General features: G+C 43.0%; 1 protein-coding gene across 1 annotated transcript in view; it reads left to right on the top strand.

The window, feature by feature from the left end:
- Window positions 1–15,679, top strand: part of LOC138583977 (A disintegrin and metalloproteinase with thrombospondin motifs 16) — a 58,547-nt gene that overhangs the window by 27,741 nt on the left and 15,127 nt on the right. Inside the window, exons 10-18 of the mRNA XM_069656072.1 lie at window positions 1,253–1,406; window positions 4,013–4,108; window positions 6,605–6,753; window positions 8,869–9,041; window positions 9,169–9,299; window positions 9,600–9,723; window positions 9,831–10,075; window positions 11,211–11,346; window positions 12,764–12,890. Coding sequence (XP_069512173.1) covers window positions 1,253–1,406; window positions 4,013–4,108; window positions 6,605–6,753; window positions 8,869–9,041; window positions 9,169–9,299; window positions 9,600–9,723; window positions 9,831–10,075; window positions 11,211–11,346; window positions 12,764–12,890 — 1,335 coding nt within the window. The remainder of the gene's footprint in view (window positions 1–1,252; window positions 1,407–4,012; window positions 4,109–6,604; window positions 6,754–8,868; window positions 9,042–9,168; window positions 9,300–9,599; window positions 9,724–9,830; window positions 10,076–11,210; window positions 11,347–12,763; window positions 12,891–15,679) is intronic.

Below are 15,679 nucleotides of genomic sequence, written 5' to 3'. Positions count from 1 at the left end.
ACACTGGTGCAGAACATTTGCTAAATAAGAAACAGAGCCTGCAGATAATTTAAACAGTGGACAGAGGAAGGCAAGATGATTGATATTTGCAATATTAACTCAAAATTGGAAATGTTCTGTTATCATATTAGTATCAGCTGAAAGTCTGTAACACGCATCCCCTCACTTCTCGTGTGGAAGAGATGAGTCAACAGATCTACAGGGAGTCCTTGAAAAGAATGGATGCTTGTTTTCTCATTGATTTTATTGATTTATACCCTGCTTAAGATGATCTTGTGGTATAAACTGCTCACAGCTGAACTGCTGGAGAAACATTTTGTTCTCAGCCTCTCACAGTTCCATCAGTGAAAACAAAAAGCTGTTATCAGGCAAATCTGTCCAGAGATCTTGCAAATTGGCTACTTTGGGCTTGTAATTTTATGTGAGCGACTGCCTGTGCCTGCTGATGTGTGAACACTGTAAATGTGATGTATTTTTTAGAGACTTTACATTGGGAATAATGTAGAGTATCAGAATATCGCACTTGCAGCACAGCCATTGTTCTCTGCAGACACATAAGAGCCATAAAGCTACACAAGATCTCTCTCACACACACACACATATATACTCTGCTAAAGCAATCAGGACCACTCACTAACACAATGAGCCCGTCCAACATATTTTGCCTTTTCATGCTCGTTCCAGCATATTCTTGTATTTTATTCCCCAGACTGCAGCGTATAAGCAGTAAAACATCTCCGTGTAGTAACCAGTGATATCAGTTAACATTGGAAACCCCCCGCTGGTGTGAGGATATGAGCGATAGGGGTAAAGGTTTTTTATGTCTGTCATAATTGAGTGTCTGATGTATTAAAAAGTGTTACTCTCAGGGTTTGAGTTTGGCAGCTTGTTATGTCCCCATGGCAACGCTTTAGAGTACTTTCCAAAATGGGAAACAATGGAACAAAGTGGAAGGACGGACGGATTTCTGTGTGCAGAAACGGACGTTTATATACCAGCTACCTTACAAATTTAAAGTTAAAATATATGTACATCGTATGTTACCAGACTTGTTTAAAGATTAATGATACATTTGCTCTCCTTTACTCCCCTTTTCCCTACTTTCCTGTCTTCTACTGTCCTCCGCTGACCTTTCACCTCCACCTCTTCTCCCGCACTCTTTTCTTCCTTTCCTTTCCTCTTTTTCTTCTTATCTCGCTCTTCTACTTTTACATTAATTTGTCTTTTTTTTCTCTCCTCTCCTCTCCTGCAGCTCTGCCCAGGCTCTGTGCTTATCAGACGAACCCCGAGCAGTCAAGGAGTATCAGTATCCTGAGAAGCTGCCTGGCGAGCTGTACGATGCAGACACGCAGTGTAAATGGCAATTTGGGGAGAAGGCCAAGCTCTGCACCCTCGACTTTAAGAAGGTAAAAGTGATTTCAATTATGCCACACCATGCCGTGCCATATTTCTCTCTTAAGTTTTTTCACCACAAACACTAAAACCTCAGCGCTTAATTAGGTTAGAAGAACCCGGTAGCAACCGCGAGTTAGACAAACAAAGAAATTGAGAGTGTGATGGAGAATGATGTAGAGGGGGAAAAGAAAGAATAAAGGAAAAGGAAGGAAATGAGAACATTAGTCGGTTTACATGCCCTTATCTGCACACACACACAGGGCTACTGTACATTCTCACACACGCAAAGTAAACAGTGGTAGTTACAAAGATGCCCATGAAATACTCCGTGGGATAGATGACTAAATATAAACTGGAGCGCTGCCAATGGGAATCTCTCATAGTGGCTCTCCCATTGTCTCATTAGGGGGGATGTTACTCTTTGAGACTATCTGCATGAGTCCAGATAGGGTTCAGGTTTCTTGACACAGTTAAAGCATTTTTAAATTATGTGTGATCTCATTTGGTTGCCGTGGTGCTCATCCGGACCTTTACCTGAAGATTGACCTGCCAATCCAAAGAAAGGAAGCAATGGATATGTAATTGTTTTTAATGAGATAGAGGCATTGCAACGCATTCTCATCCCGAGTCACTTTGTCACACCCATTTGGCTCATCTATCTCCACTGAAGCAGACTTTGTTGGTCTTTGTACTACATCACTAAAGTCGCTTTCCCACTGGTCAAAAAACCCGCTAACACCTGGCTTTTTTGCTTAGTGGGAAAGGTTACAATCGGCATTCTGACCCGGGTCAAATGACTCTGCAGTAGACCCGGGTAATTATCGTCAAAGCTCCGATCGGCATTGATGGGAACACAAAACCTGTGAAAAGAGACCATCAGGAGTATACTTCACTGGCAATGGGAAAAGAGACAATCGGCGTCTACTAGCGGGTCTTCTCAGGTCTGAAAAACCCCTGTCAATGCGCTAATTTCAGTGGGAAAGGGGTACAACAGCAGTGCCTATAAACGCAGGATGGTGTTTTAAATGAGTCAGTATTGGACATCTAAAAATAAGAACAGGCCGGGCATTTCTTCTGCATTCTGGCTAAAAGTATCCGGAAATCCACTGAATTAGTATCATCACGCAGCCAAGGTTAGATTACAAACCGAGCAAAGTGGGCATCCGTGCCAGAATCCAGCCTCTCAGGATCCCCAACGTGTTAGGGTTGCTCCTAATATGCAAAGAAGATAATTTCATAGAAAGGAATTCAGACCATGGTGTACAATGTTTCTGCTATGTGCATGGTGGAAATCCAGACTTGGAAAGGTTTCCTCAAAATGCCACTGAGTCTTTCAGCTAAATTTGAACCCACTATATCAGCACATGGTGTCCTCCTTAGCCCTCTCTTTTAAACATCCATGCATTATTTCAGCAATGAGATATTTGAGAATTGCTCCCTTGTGGTTTAGTTTTTGGTCTCGTTCTCATGCAGCTGGTAGCAGCAAGGTGCACAGGACCCTTAAGAATTCCCCACGCAGCCGTCACGCTCGCTGTCTTTCCAGACACTTGTTACTAATAAAAAACACCACAAGAATCGGCCTCAGCGGTGCAATTCATCGCGTAATGAATTCATATTTCACAAAACTTTTTGGCAGGCGTTGTCAAGATAAGGCGCTGCTGGAGGAGCCAAATGACACTCTCCACGGTGTGTGCGGTTAGACGGAGCTGGGTTACACATGTACAAGTTCCTTTAACTCCATCTGCGTTTCACTCCATCCATCATCTCTTAACCTTCCAGTATTTCCTTTCTCTTTTTCCTCGCTTACTCTCTTGTCTCTCTCTAACATTTTTACTGCTACGATAGGCCTGAGCAAGCAAAACAGCTGGACAAATAGGCCTTGGGATGGATTCCATGGTGGCTCTTGGCAGCAACAAGCTGAGGCCGAGGTGCCTGTCAGCATCTGCACTCGGTTGTCAAAATCTGATGTAGTCATTCAGACAATAATAGAGTGGACATGTTAAAAAGTAGCCGGCCATGTTTCTCAGGCGATGTGCTCCCATGTGAATCTTTTTGACCAATGCTGAGCCATGACGTCATGAAGCTTTAATGTGCAATTAAGCCCTTTTAATGCAAGTTATTACAAAGCATTAGCTGTTCATCCTTAGGTTCATATCCTGTTTTGTGTGTGTGAAGCAAAGGAAGTGTTCGCAACTTCTTTCATGTTTTTCTTCTGTCATCATGTTACAGGAATGGGTGTGCTTTTTATAATCATTCATGTGTTTTAATGCCTGTGGGATAACGCCTTGGACCAAGTTGCATGTTTTTCTTGCCGTTTTTTTATCCTAGCTACTGAAGCATAAATATTATGTAGCTACAAGTGTGCTGCACACTGATAGCCTGCCAGACGATCGTTACTCGGACCATCTCTGTTTCAACACGTTTCCATCAACATGATTTAAAAGCTCTCTGGTGGCCGAATAACAATGATCGTAATTATCCCTCCTTCCTGTTGCTCGCTTTGTTTACAGCTGTTGTGACACGGATACGTTTCATCCAACTTCTGTAATTTGGAGCAGATAAAGAAGTTAGCGCTGACATGTAACTTAACTTTCGTCTTTTACTCATGTCGTTTCAGGATATCTGCAAGGCTCTGTGGTGCCACCGCGTTGGGAGGAAGTGCGAGACCAAGTTCATGCCAGCTGCTGAAGGCTCTGCATGCGGCCCTGATATGGTGACTTAACACGTTTTCTTGTGTGTGTGTATGACATGGAGGGGGTTGGGTGATACGCTCTCAAGCTTTGTCACCTCTAGAGCGATATCACATGACTCGCTTGAGAACCCAGTCACTGGTATTGGTCTTTTTTATCCACTGCCTTCGAGGCAATTCAAGTGGTCATACCAAAGATGTTTCCAAAAGCTAGCAGGGACATGCAGCTGATACCTCTCTCTTCAGGATGTCATTAATCATGTGTTTTGGCAGAGAGAAAAAGAGTATCGCCATCCATACAGGGGACAGAAATCTTATCATATCATTGCTAAGATAACTTTTGTCTCTGCCAAAGGAAGCAAATTGGCTTTGCAGTTTATACGCCTTTCAGAAATCCCTGTGCTTTTTAGTCAAATGAGGACAGCATGTGTTTTTTAATGACTGTTGCCAGCACACTGCTCCTTGGCAACATCTAACCAAATAAAACACAAATGAAGGACACCAAACAAAAGTCTTTCACAAACAGTTCTTTTTGCAGCTTGGGTGAAAATGTCCCCTTCAGCGGACCAGCACAATTCAAACAAGAACATCGACACTGACAGCTCCCAGATGCCCCTCAAAGTATTAAAGGACAGAGCTGCACACAGATGATACGAGTGAAAGTCTTACACTTAGATTCTTCTTCCACGGGATACCACAGACCTCTGAGTGAGTAAATTGTATGGGTAGTATTTTATAAGGTGAACTGGCTGAATTAATGGAGATACTATTATAAAAGTAACATTTATTGGGTGTTTTAGTGTTATATAACACTTCTACTCCCACTCAGTTTGGTCATTTTGAGACAAAAGGCCCTGAACTGAGCAACGCTGGGCTTCCTTTTACACACTTATGTCGGTGTCCCAGCGCAGACCAATAAATTAAATTGTGAGAGAAAAGTTTGGACCGACTTTGTTTCATTTTGGACTTCAGTTCATTTGAGTTCATTGTCAATAAAATCTCTCTTCCTGATAAAGGTACAGCACTCGTTCTCCATGGGTGTACCTCAGGGAGCAGCTGCAATTGGTTTGTTGCTGACATGGCAAAAAAAAAAAAGTCATTGGAGTTGAGTCCAAAAAGCAATCTGTGCTTTTATTTATTCTTTGTTTCTTTCTGTACTTCTTTCAAGATGATTCTCCCCCAAGGTTCCCCCTCCCCTCCTCCCCCTCACTCCCCTGACGGTCCCTCATTGACGTTTGCTTCTCAATATATTGGACTTGATGGTTTAATCCCGCCCTCTCCCTCCACGGGACAATTAGCTGAACACAAACAATGACAGGCCCACTTAGGAATCTGTGGCACTCGGCCGCAGGGGGAAAACTGAGGGGAAATCAGCTGTTCTAGGTCTTAGTCAAGGACCACGAGATTAGTTAGAGGGGCGTGTGTGTGAGCCTGAGTGTGCTGGTGTGTGTGTCCTTGGGCTCATGTGCAGGCATGAACACACAGTGAGAACAGGAACAGCTGAATATATGCCCCCCCCCATCAATGCTAATGCATGAGTGTGTGCTGGCAGAGGGTTCCTGAGATCACTCCGAGCGAGCAGTCGAGTATATTGTGACTGATGTCATCTTGACATGTACAAATCCAGTTCAATCCTGAGCCAGGAAACAGCTTGTGACATAATGTTGCTTTAACTGAATCTAGATTTTGAGAAGTATTCTCACGTTACATTGAGACAGTGAAGTGGTGCTCAGTTTGGGACACGTGACCGGTTGGTTAATGACTCAGCCTTTTTGGGGGGACATAGAGTAAATAATTTGTTTAAGGCGTATGAGGATTGTGTGTCCTGTGCTACCTCCATCATCACGTGCGTCCCTCTCTGCTTTGCCTGGTTAGAAAACATTTGGTAGTGGAGAGCCGCTTGGTCAGAGTAAAGCCTGTGCAGAGGTTTGGTGGTATCTGAGGATGCATTTGTGTACATCATTGAAAATCCTTTTTGAACTGTAAAAAGAAGCAGCTGGTGACTTCATGGGTGCACATGGCTCTCTGCACACTCCCCGGGCTGCCGGGGAGTGAGCTATGAACAGATTTGCCTTCTTGGAGAACTCAGGAAAATTATGGAAATCTGCATTTTCCTGTTTGCTTCTTTCAAAAATAAGGTAGACACCAAATATGAAGATTAATAAACAAGTTACAAAAGACTTATGCATCAACCCTACTGTTGATTTGCGCTGTAAAAATGTTTCACAAGAACCATGCCAGATATTTATTCTCTTAAAACTTGCAGTTGTTTTTCTCGTAGCTCTATTAATTCTGGCTGATGACAGCTCAAGGTAGAGACTGTCCAAAGGGCAGATGCAGAGTATATCTTACAGACCTCTCCCATGGTTTGACTGACAGTCATCATAAAGAAGAAAACAGGCAGGGTCTGTTAGAAAGTCTGTTTTTGACACATTTATGACACTTTGCTCTCCCCTGGTGTGCGCGTACCTCCCTTCTTCTGCCCTCTCTTCCACTCATAATTCCTCTCTCTTTTCCCAGTGGTGTCGGAGGGGCCAGTGTGTGAAACAGGGTGACGAGGGTCCGAGGCCCCAGCATGGCCACTGGTCAGAGTGGTCCTCCTGGTCTGCCTGCTCACGAAGCTGCGAGAGCGGGGTCACCTATCGAGAAAGGCAGTGCAACAACCCCAGGTAGAGACACAATAACTCTAACAAAGGAGAACTGCAGTGCATGTTAGCAAAGATGAGAGCAGCACATGCTAGCAGGTGATTATCTTAGCTTAGCTAACACGTCTCAAGTTGACTGCATGTTGTTTTTAATTTATATGTAAAGTGTAAGGTATAAATGTACAAAATGTAAAATGTCTCTTTTTGCAAAGAGTGTTATTGTGAAGCCATTTGTTAAATACGAACAGTAAGCAACACTTTAGTGATGTAGCAGTCGGCTGCTAGGCTAGGTATCTAGTAATTAATGTCTTCTGCATTTGGCATGACCTGGTTTAGAACCAAACACATAGTATTTTTACATAATGTGAACTACTGTCCAGATTCTTTAATACTGCCACACATCAGTGGCAGCCATCTTGTTTGTTTACAAAACGCGATCCATCCAGATGAACATTTGTTATTGGCCTGACGTAAATCAGGTTAGATGGAAATCTGTCTGACTGGGGGCAGGTGGATAGACTCATCCGCCTGAGCAAATAATACATGAGCTCAAAGATTTGTCTGGATCCCAGGTTTAGTCAGGCTAGCTGTTTCCCCCTGCTTTAGGTCTTTATAGAAAGCTAAGCTAACCACTTCCTGTGTTTTAAGCTAATGGCAGAAAAATAATACTAATTCTTATTTCCAACAATTAAAACTATGAATACACTATTGTGACAATGCAATCAGAGAGCCCAAAACATGTAAAAGCCCACACATTAAAGTTGTCATCTCAAAGATCTCAGTTTCGTTCTCTTTGGCGGCACCGATGGCGATAAACGGTAATTGCAGGAGCACACTTCCCAGATATCCAGACAGTGTTGCATGTGTGACGTCCACGGTTGGCTCCGGTTGTAACTCTTGATTTTCCTCGCTGACGGTCGCTTTGCTTTTTAGACTGTTTGCCTTCATCTGAGCGTCGAATTTGTTTGTTTTTCTTTGGATTTTCACTTATTATATTATATTATTCACTTATCTTCGAGATTATCACTTTAAGCTAATTGTTTGTGTTGTTGTGGTTGCCACGCTTAGGAAAAGTATTTGAACCTCATCCCAAATATAATCTTTCACTTGTCACTACTGTAATTTGTAGCACACACAGAAGATTTACCAAGCAACTATGTTTGGGTGCGGAGATGGTCTGTACTGTTTGTGATCGTTTGACTCGAGGCCAAGAGTAAATTGAGACACGTGATTAAAATAGTGAAGATCACTCACATGGGTCTCTCGCTTCATCACTTATCTGTTCACTTAGTCCCCTACTCATCAGTCACTCAGGATTATTTGCACGGCCAGTCAGTAAAGGGGCCCTGTCCCAAATGCCGGGGCCTCTTCTTTATCATGTCATGCCAAGATCCTGACAAGTGTCGGGCTAAATTAGACAGAGAGTGATGAGGAGAAAGAGAGAGAGAGAGAAGGTGGTGGTGGGTAAGGAAAAGACAGAGAGAGGCAAAGGAGAGAAAGAAGGGGGAGGGGGGTTTAGAGAGATGACAGAGAGGGATTTAAAAAGGGAAAGATGAAATGCAGAGATATAAAAGGAGAGAATCTGACAGCGAGAGAGAGAGATAAGTGACAGTGTGATGGGAGGGCTTATAGGAGGTGTAATTGTCCCATGGAGGGGAATTTAAGGAACATAGCCTGGGGTTAGACACCTGTGATTGAAGAGGCCTTCACAAAGGCTCATCACACACACAGTAACGTATCAGTCATCCCAATACACAGACCTGCAATAAAATTCAATGTTATTTGTAACTCAAGGACAGATTTAACTCACTCAGATCAAATGAAACAGTGTTTTTTTATCATAATTTCATGTTCATACATTGTATTTTAGTACCCTTTCAGTCCTATGCCTCTCAAAGTCTCTTTTAAACTTCAAATATGGATATAATGCACGTTATTTTGCAGAATAACAAAGAAAATTAAGATTTCTTGAAAGTGAAAAGCCAAAATTAGGATGTACAATCAAAATTACTGCAAAATAATGTTAAAATGCAACAAAATATATTTCCTCAAAGTAACTTTTACCCATGTAAAATAATTATCGGAGCACCAAATGGAGAGCTACTGTTTGATCACATACTTTTCAATCCTTCTCTGCAGACCTGCATTCGGAGGGAAGTTCTGCGACGGCTCCACCAGGTCGTACAAACTTTGTAACACTCACGACTGTCCCCCCAACACTACCGACTACAGAGCACAGCAGTGTGCGGAGTTCAACAGCAAACAGTTCAGAGGCTGGTTCTACACCTGGAGGCCTTACACCAGAGTGGATGGTGAGACAATTTCCCCTTGATTTTTAAAAGTAAAAAAAGATTTGAAATGATTTAAGAAAAGACTAGCCATGTCGTTGTTGTTAACCTTCCCTGTTGCCTCTCGTGCCTGTGCTTTTGTATCTCCCAGACCAGGATGTGTGTAAGCTGTACTGCTTCGCTGAAGGCTACGATTTCTTCTTTGCCCTGGCCAGCAAAGTAAAGGACGGGACGCTGTGCTCACAAGACAGTTCTAACGTCTGTATTGACGGACTGTGTGAGGTAATTCTTTGAAATGTGAAGCAGTGAGACATAACATGGTTTGATTGAAGAAGGATTTCAAAGTGTTTGGATCGGAGTCTTTGAAGTTGAGCTGTAAAACTTGACAGGATTTAGCAGTCGAAAACATCAATATCCACCCTTCACGACTTCTTTTTACGTCATGAGAAAGAAGGAATATGTTGACCTGTCACCACATGAGGGATAAATGATGATAGCTTTAAACTGATGTATGATGCAATGTTGAATAAATGTATATAGTCTACTTTATTGTCAAATGCATGTGATGTTTTTCTCCCACAGAGAGTGGGCTGTGATCGTGTGCTGGGCTCCACAGCTGTGCCTGATGCTTGTGGTGTGTGTAAAGGAGACAACTCCACCTGCAAGATCTACAAAGGACAGTACACCAAGCAGCATTATACTAATCGTGAGTCAGAGCGTTAACTTGTATAATTCATTAGCTTTGGTGGTTCAGTTGAGTAACTTAGAAGTTACTAATTTGTTACTTTGTAAAGTTGTGTATTGTTTTTTCAGAGTACTATGGGGTGGTAACCATCCCAGCAGGGGCTCGGAGTATCCGTGTTATGGAGCTGAATACGTCCAGCTCCTACCTGGCTGTCAGGGACACCCAGAGACGCTACCACTTAAACGGACAATGGACTGTGGACTGGCCAGGAAGACACCCCATTGCTGGAGCCATATTTGAGTACAAGAGACCCTACAACAGACCAGAAAGCCTCATTTCAACTGGACCCACCAATGAGACACTGGTCATAGAGGTATGGGATCAGTGGTACTGCTTTGACTAATCTCAATAAAAAGTGGTGATGGAAATGTTCTAATTGTAGACGAAGTATCGTCCACTGACGTTACAGTGGGCTTTGCTTTTATAATAATGTGTGGGGAGTAAATGAGGCGGAACCCATCAGCTATCATCTGATGACGACTTTTTTCTATAACATACATCTGCATATAAGTGCCAATAACAATCCGGACGTACACGTTACCAGTTCCCAGTTGTGCCTCAGCTCAGACTTAACTCTTGCTTCTCAAGTTGCTAGTCTGATTGTTAGCCGTGCATGGGAACGGCAGTCCGAGCCCGCTTAACTGAATAACCAGAAGTCCTGAAAATTGGCCATCGCTCCCAGAGGCTCCCGACGATAGCATACGGGTTCCAAGATTGTGCCTTGTCTGATGTGTTTCTACACGGCATCCTATGTTTATACATTAAGCTCTTGTGTCCACTAACAGCGCTTGTGGTAGCACCCACAACCTCAAATTTCTGAGCACTTCTTGCCGGCGCTTATTGTTGTTAGGATACCAAAGTTGTCTGGGGCACTTCCCTCATTAGTGAGCGTTAAGTGTGTTTTAAATTGCTCTGTATTTTTAATATTTGCTTTAACTCAAGGAAATTTTACGAAGAAAACATACAAACGATGAAAAGTAGTCGTCTCCTGGCATTAGCAGCAGCTCTACACCTGGAAATTGTACCCTCAATAAAACGAGAGGATTAGCTTCTCCTCCGCCATTGTTGTCAAAAAAAGTTGATATCTGAAGCCCCGCCCCTTCTTGGTGATTTTGATTGGTCGGTGAGGGAGCAGTGACTTTGTCAAGCGCAGCAGTGTTCCAAAAGTTGAACCATTTCCAACTGAGAGCGCTGTGAGCACGGCGCCAAAAAACAGCTGCCGCCAAGGGCGTTTTTGCGCTGAGGACGCTGAACTGCATTGGTTTTGTATAGAAAATGGGTGTGGACACAGGCCCTAAATATTTGTTTTATGTATGTTTGAATGTTTTTTTATGTTTTTTATTGTCCACTATATCCCTTTGTATTTCATTCTTCTGTGACCTCTTTTGATAACTTACATCTGATATATTATTCTATTTATTGACCCTCATTTTCCTTCTCTCCTGTAGATATTACTGCAAGGCTGGAACCCAGGTGTACGTTGGGAATACACTCTGAAGAAAGCAGATGACAAAAGAAATCACATCAAACACAATTACACATGGGCCATCATACGCTCCCAGTGCTCAGCCACCTGTGCCGGAGGTAAGTGTGAAAATGAACGACAAAAAATGTGTCATATTACTCTGATTGAACACTTTCAAAGTCTATTGCGCTGATGAAAAAGGACAGATCACCTTCAGATCTTCAATCTGAGCCAGCATCTGAAGCTCAGTCTGACCTCTCTGATCTATAATAAGGCTTTTAGCTGCAGGTTAAATGGAGAGGGGCGTGTTCCCATCATTACTGAGGGGACATTAGCAGCCCCTGTTTGGAGAATGGTGGGACCTTTTCTTGTTCTACTGGAGACCTGCTATTACGTGCACACACACACAAACACACACACACACAGAGCCGCCAAAGCAAGCAAGCACACACATGCATGCATGGCTTTGACCAGTGGCCTTTGTCCGATCAGAGGCCTTGTTTTTAACCAGCACACACACACAAACACACAAGTAAAAACTGTTGTGATGACCTGAGCAGACCCCGTGCGTTTAAGTCTTTGTATGTGCTACAGTGTGTTCGAATGTGTGTGCGTGCACTTGCTTGCCCCCATGAGTGTGAACAAAGCCCCCAGTGTAAAGTTTCTATTGATTGACACTGCAGGTTAAAGTTCCCCACCCCGGCCTGTTGCGGTCCACCCTGACCACCTCCACCTCTCTGTGTCCTGATTGTAGGCCATGATGGGTTGGGGGTCATTTGCTTTATTAAAGAGTGTGACTGACTAACCGGCCTGAATGAGTTAAGATGTGCAGATTGACCATGCCTGAGGCCAAATACCAACCGGGGGGATCTGTGAAGCTGGGTTTCAAGTTTCACATGAATTAAACAAGACTGTTAGATCTGCATTTGTGCCAGAAATCACCAACTCAAGAGCCAGGTTATTTAAGATTTTAATGAGCCGCTGAAGTAAAAAAGTGAATACAACAAAATGTCCAATTGTTGTTTATATCTGTTAAAGAGACAAAACACTACAGATAGACACAAGCAGATGAAGGTGTGGTGAAATGGCACATTTGTTCATACATCTATCAACATAAAGTTCACTACCCAGAAGGTATTTTTATTAGCTTAAAACCAATGACATGCTGCTTTCTCATTATTAGACAGGAGGCACATTTTGCACACACATTACAGTATGTAGAAACATTTGACAGCATCCTAATAAGCGACTGGACACATTATGGCTGAAACAACAATGCTTTTTTTGTCGTTCCATTTAACTTTTTTCTCGAACTGATGCGTTCAGGTGAAGAATGTCTCTTGGAGCTCAATAACACTGGTATTTTTTATATCGGTGCCAATAACGTATCATGCGCTTCTATTTTACTACCTTATCCATCATAGTAAATGTGAGCCTGTAGTTTTGGTTTACTGCTAGAATAGATTGTAACTCCATCTGAAATTGATCCTTTAATGATGTGTCTGAACTTGCTGTATTGATTTATAACCCGTACAGGCCAGATGAACACCAAGTCAGCGTGCTACAAAGACTTGAGAGTGCAAGTGAACACATCCTACTGTAATCCGAGATCGAGACCAGCCACTGGACCGATGCCCTGCAGCACCCAACCATGTCCTGCCAGGTCAGACCCTCTGCTCTGTCACGTGTTAGTGTTGTGTTTGCGAATGATAGACATAGTAGTGATGGTATTTTTATTTGAATGCATCTAGAAGAAGATTAAGACATACTTTATTATTAAGGGGAAATAAAAATGTTTCATGCTGTACAAACATGCTATATACACATAGGCCCGAAAACACACGAATACACAAACAGGACCTTATGGACATGCATCAGTGGAGAGATGTCACAGTGAGGGGCTGCGCATGGACATGCACCCCAAGCAGTTGGGGGATTTGGTGGCTTGCTCAAGGACACTGTCGAGGTGGACCTCCCCAGGAAAGGAACTGGCACCTCTCAGCTACAAGCTACCCAATTCAATGAACCGGCCACCTTCCAGTTTCCAAGCCAAGTCTCTACAAACTGAGCTACCGTCTACCCCCACTATCTACTTAGTAACTGTTGAGATTAATGTTTTTTCCATTCCAATAAGTTCAGTTTTAGCCATTCTTGCAACTTTACTGATAGGTAAATATCTCAACAGGTATTGGATTGATGTGGAATTGATTGGATTGATGGCTAGGTTTTATACATTGGCAATTCCCAAACTTCATCAATCATCATCAGGTCAAAATTAAATAGAAAATAATTTGTCCAGTGCTCTGCTTTCTAACTAAATACCTGCAAAATTACAGTGCTATTTAGTAAATGTTACCATGGTTAACAAAGGTGTGGAAAATGGAAAGAACTACACCTGCCAAACATACGATTTTTAGCACTGAAGCTGTGAACATGTTGACATGCTGAGATTAGCATTTAGCTCAAGGACGCCCGAGCCAAAGCACAGCCTCACAAAGCAGCTAGCATGCCTGTAGACTTAATATCGCAACTCATTCAACTCAAACCTTTGTAATGTCACTGATAATCTGAGGCTTCAAACATTTGTGAATGACCTCATAAACATATCCGCGATCTGTTTTCAACTAGCTCTCAATCTGGACATTGTTAAGAATTGGTATTTGAACGTTGCAGACATTTCCTCTTATTTTCCTGATACACTTTTTTGGATGGAAAAAGACGGAATATTTGGCCCTGCTTGATTTCAGGGTATGTCAATTATTCAATTGTTCAATTGACACACCCTGGAAGGTCTATGGCCTATAATGTACTGCAGGCTGTGTGACAGCCAAAAACATTGTTGGCTGTAACAGCTCGACATTCTGTACATGCATGTTCATGTCGGGAACTTGAGGAGACAGCTTTAGGGGCCACCAGCCAAATGCGTTACAGTATTTCAAGCTTACCCTGCAAGTGGAGCGATGACTTCTCTTCTTTGTCTTTTCTTCTTGTTTCTTTCCGTATCTCTCATCCTTCTTCACCATCTCGGTTCAGTCCTTTGTCTTCCTACCTTCTGTCCTTTTCACCTTCCTCCTCCCCCCACTCCTCCCCCTGACTGCCATGTGTTACTGGTCTACGACACCTACACATCTGTTCTGTAGTTTCTTGACATGCGGTGTCAAACAGAGCTGTTTATTGGTTGAGTCGATTCTTCCAAGCTCTCCACACTATCTGCTCATACTAACGTGAATGAGAGGTGTCAGAAAGCATTTACAGTATTCTCCACCCTGTTCCAGCCCAGTCAAGCACCTGTTCCGTGATGATGACATTTTCCTCCCATGTAATGAAAAAAATAACTTATATTTTGGCCCAAACATGCGTGAGAGGGAAAGAAGGGGGACTTCCACTGGATATTCAGTGCATGTCTTCATCCAGTTCAGCATGATACCTCACCAACTGTCAGGAATGGTTAGCTTCTTTGTTTGTTCAATACAGCAGGCCAAGAACTTGTAAAACTTTTCACCTGTACCATCACTTTGGGACCAAAGCTTATAAAATGCTAGTCCTCTGGCTCTCTACAGACCCATCAGAGACATCTCTTTTGTATGTGAAGTTAAAGAAGTTCTGCGGTATGCTAAATGCACTGCCGGCTTAATTAATGGGGCATGTTGGTTCATCCAATCCCCGGTGATTGAGAGGGATATTTTTGCACCAGAAACAAGCTCAAGAGTAATCGCAGTCGGGATCCAATGCTAGAAATGTTAACATATGTTGCGGTTCACTTCCAGGTTCCTCGGGCCAAGAAGGATTTTCTTGATGTTGTTTAATGTCACTGCTGTCACTTGGAGTGACACTTACAAACGTCCTATGATGTATGACGCTACCAGACAGAAAAAGAGTGGGAGCGAGATCCACTAAATATTCTGCGGTTTCAGGGTGTGGCTCTGTGGGATCTTGGCTCAGGTCGGTTGGTTCGGTCACTGTCTATACCCCTGACATACAGGCAGAGGATCAAAGATCAGTCAGCGTGGTCCAATGCTATGACTGGACATCATAGGGAGTGGTGCGCCTGTTGACAGGCAGGACATGTATGAACACACGCACGCATGGAGACGCACACAGGGGAAATGTCCCTCCCTTGTCTGTGCTGCTCTGGACAATGTCATGAAGGGTAAGACCCTGGCCAGAAACCAATCAGCGGAAGACACTCTTGGGACAATACTGCTTTTATTGAGAAGGGAATTAAGATTTTGTTGTTATAAGACATGTTTTTTAGGCCACAAAATATTTGAAACAAGCATATGAGAGAGATAAATTATGTTTGTGTAGCGTTAAAAACAGATTGTTGGCCACAGTACTTTCAAAAACCATCATATCTCTGCAATGACCCACAGAAATGCAGAGTGTCATTCCCACAGCAGCTGTTGCTGATGTTGAGCTTCCCCTGAGTGAATTTTGAATTTGTATTTTGAG

The sequence above is a fragment of the Semicossyphus pulcher genome, unplaced genomic scaffold, assembly GCF_022749685.1.
Source record: "Semicossyphus pulcher isolate SPU_LCO1_2020_fin unplaced genomic scaffold, fSemPul1.0.p SCAF_9, whole genome shotgun sequence".
NCBI classification, from domain to species: domain Eukaryota; kingdom Metazoa; phylum Chordata; class Actinopteri; order Labriformes; family Labridae; genus Semicossyphus; species Semicossyphus pulcher.
Note: the sequence above shows the minus strand (reverse complement) of the source record. Positions and strands in the feature narration are given on the sequence as shown.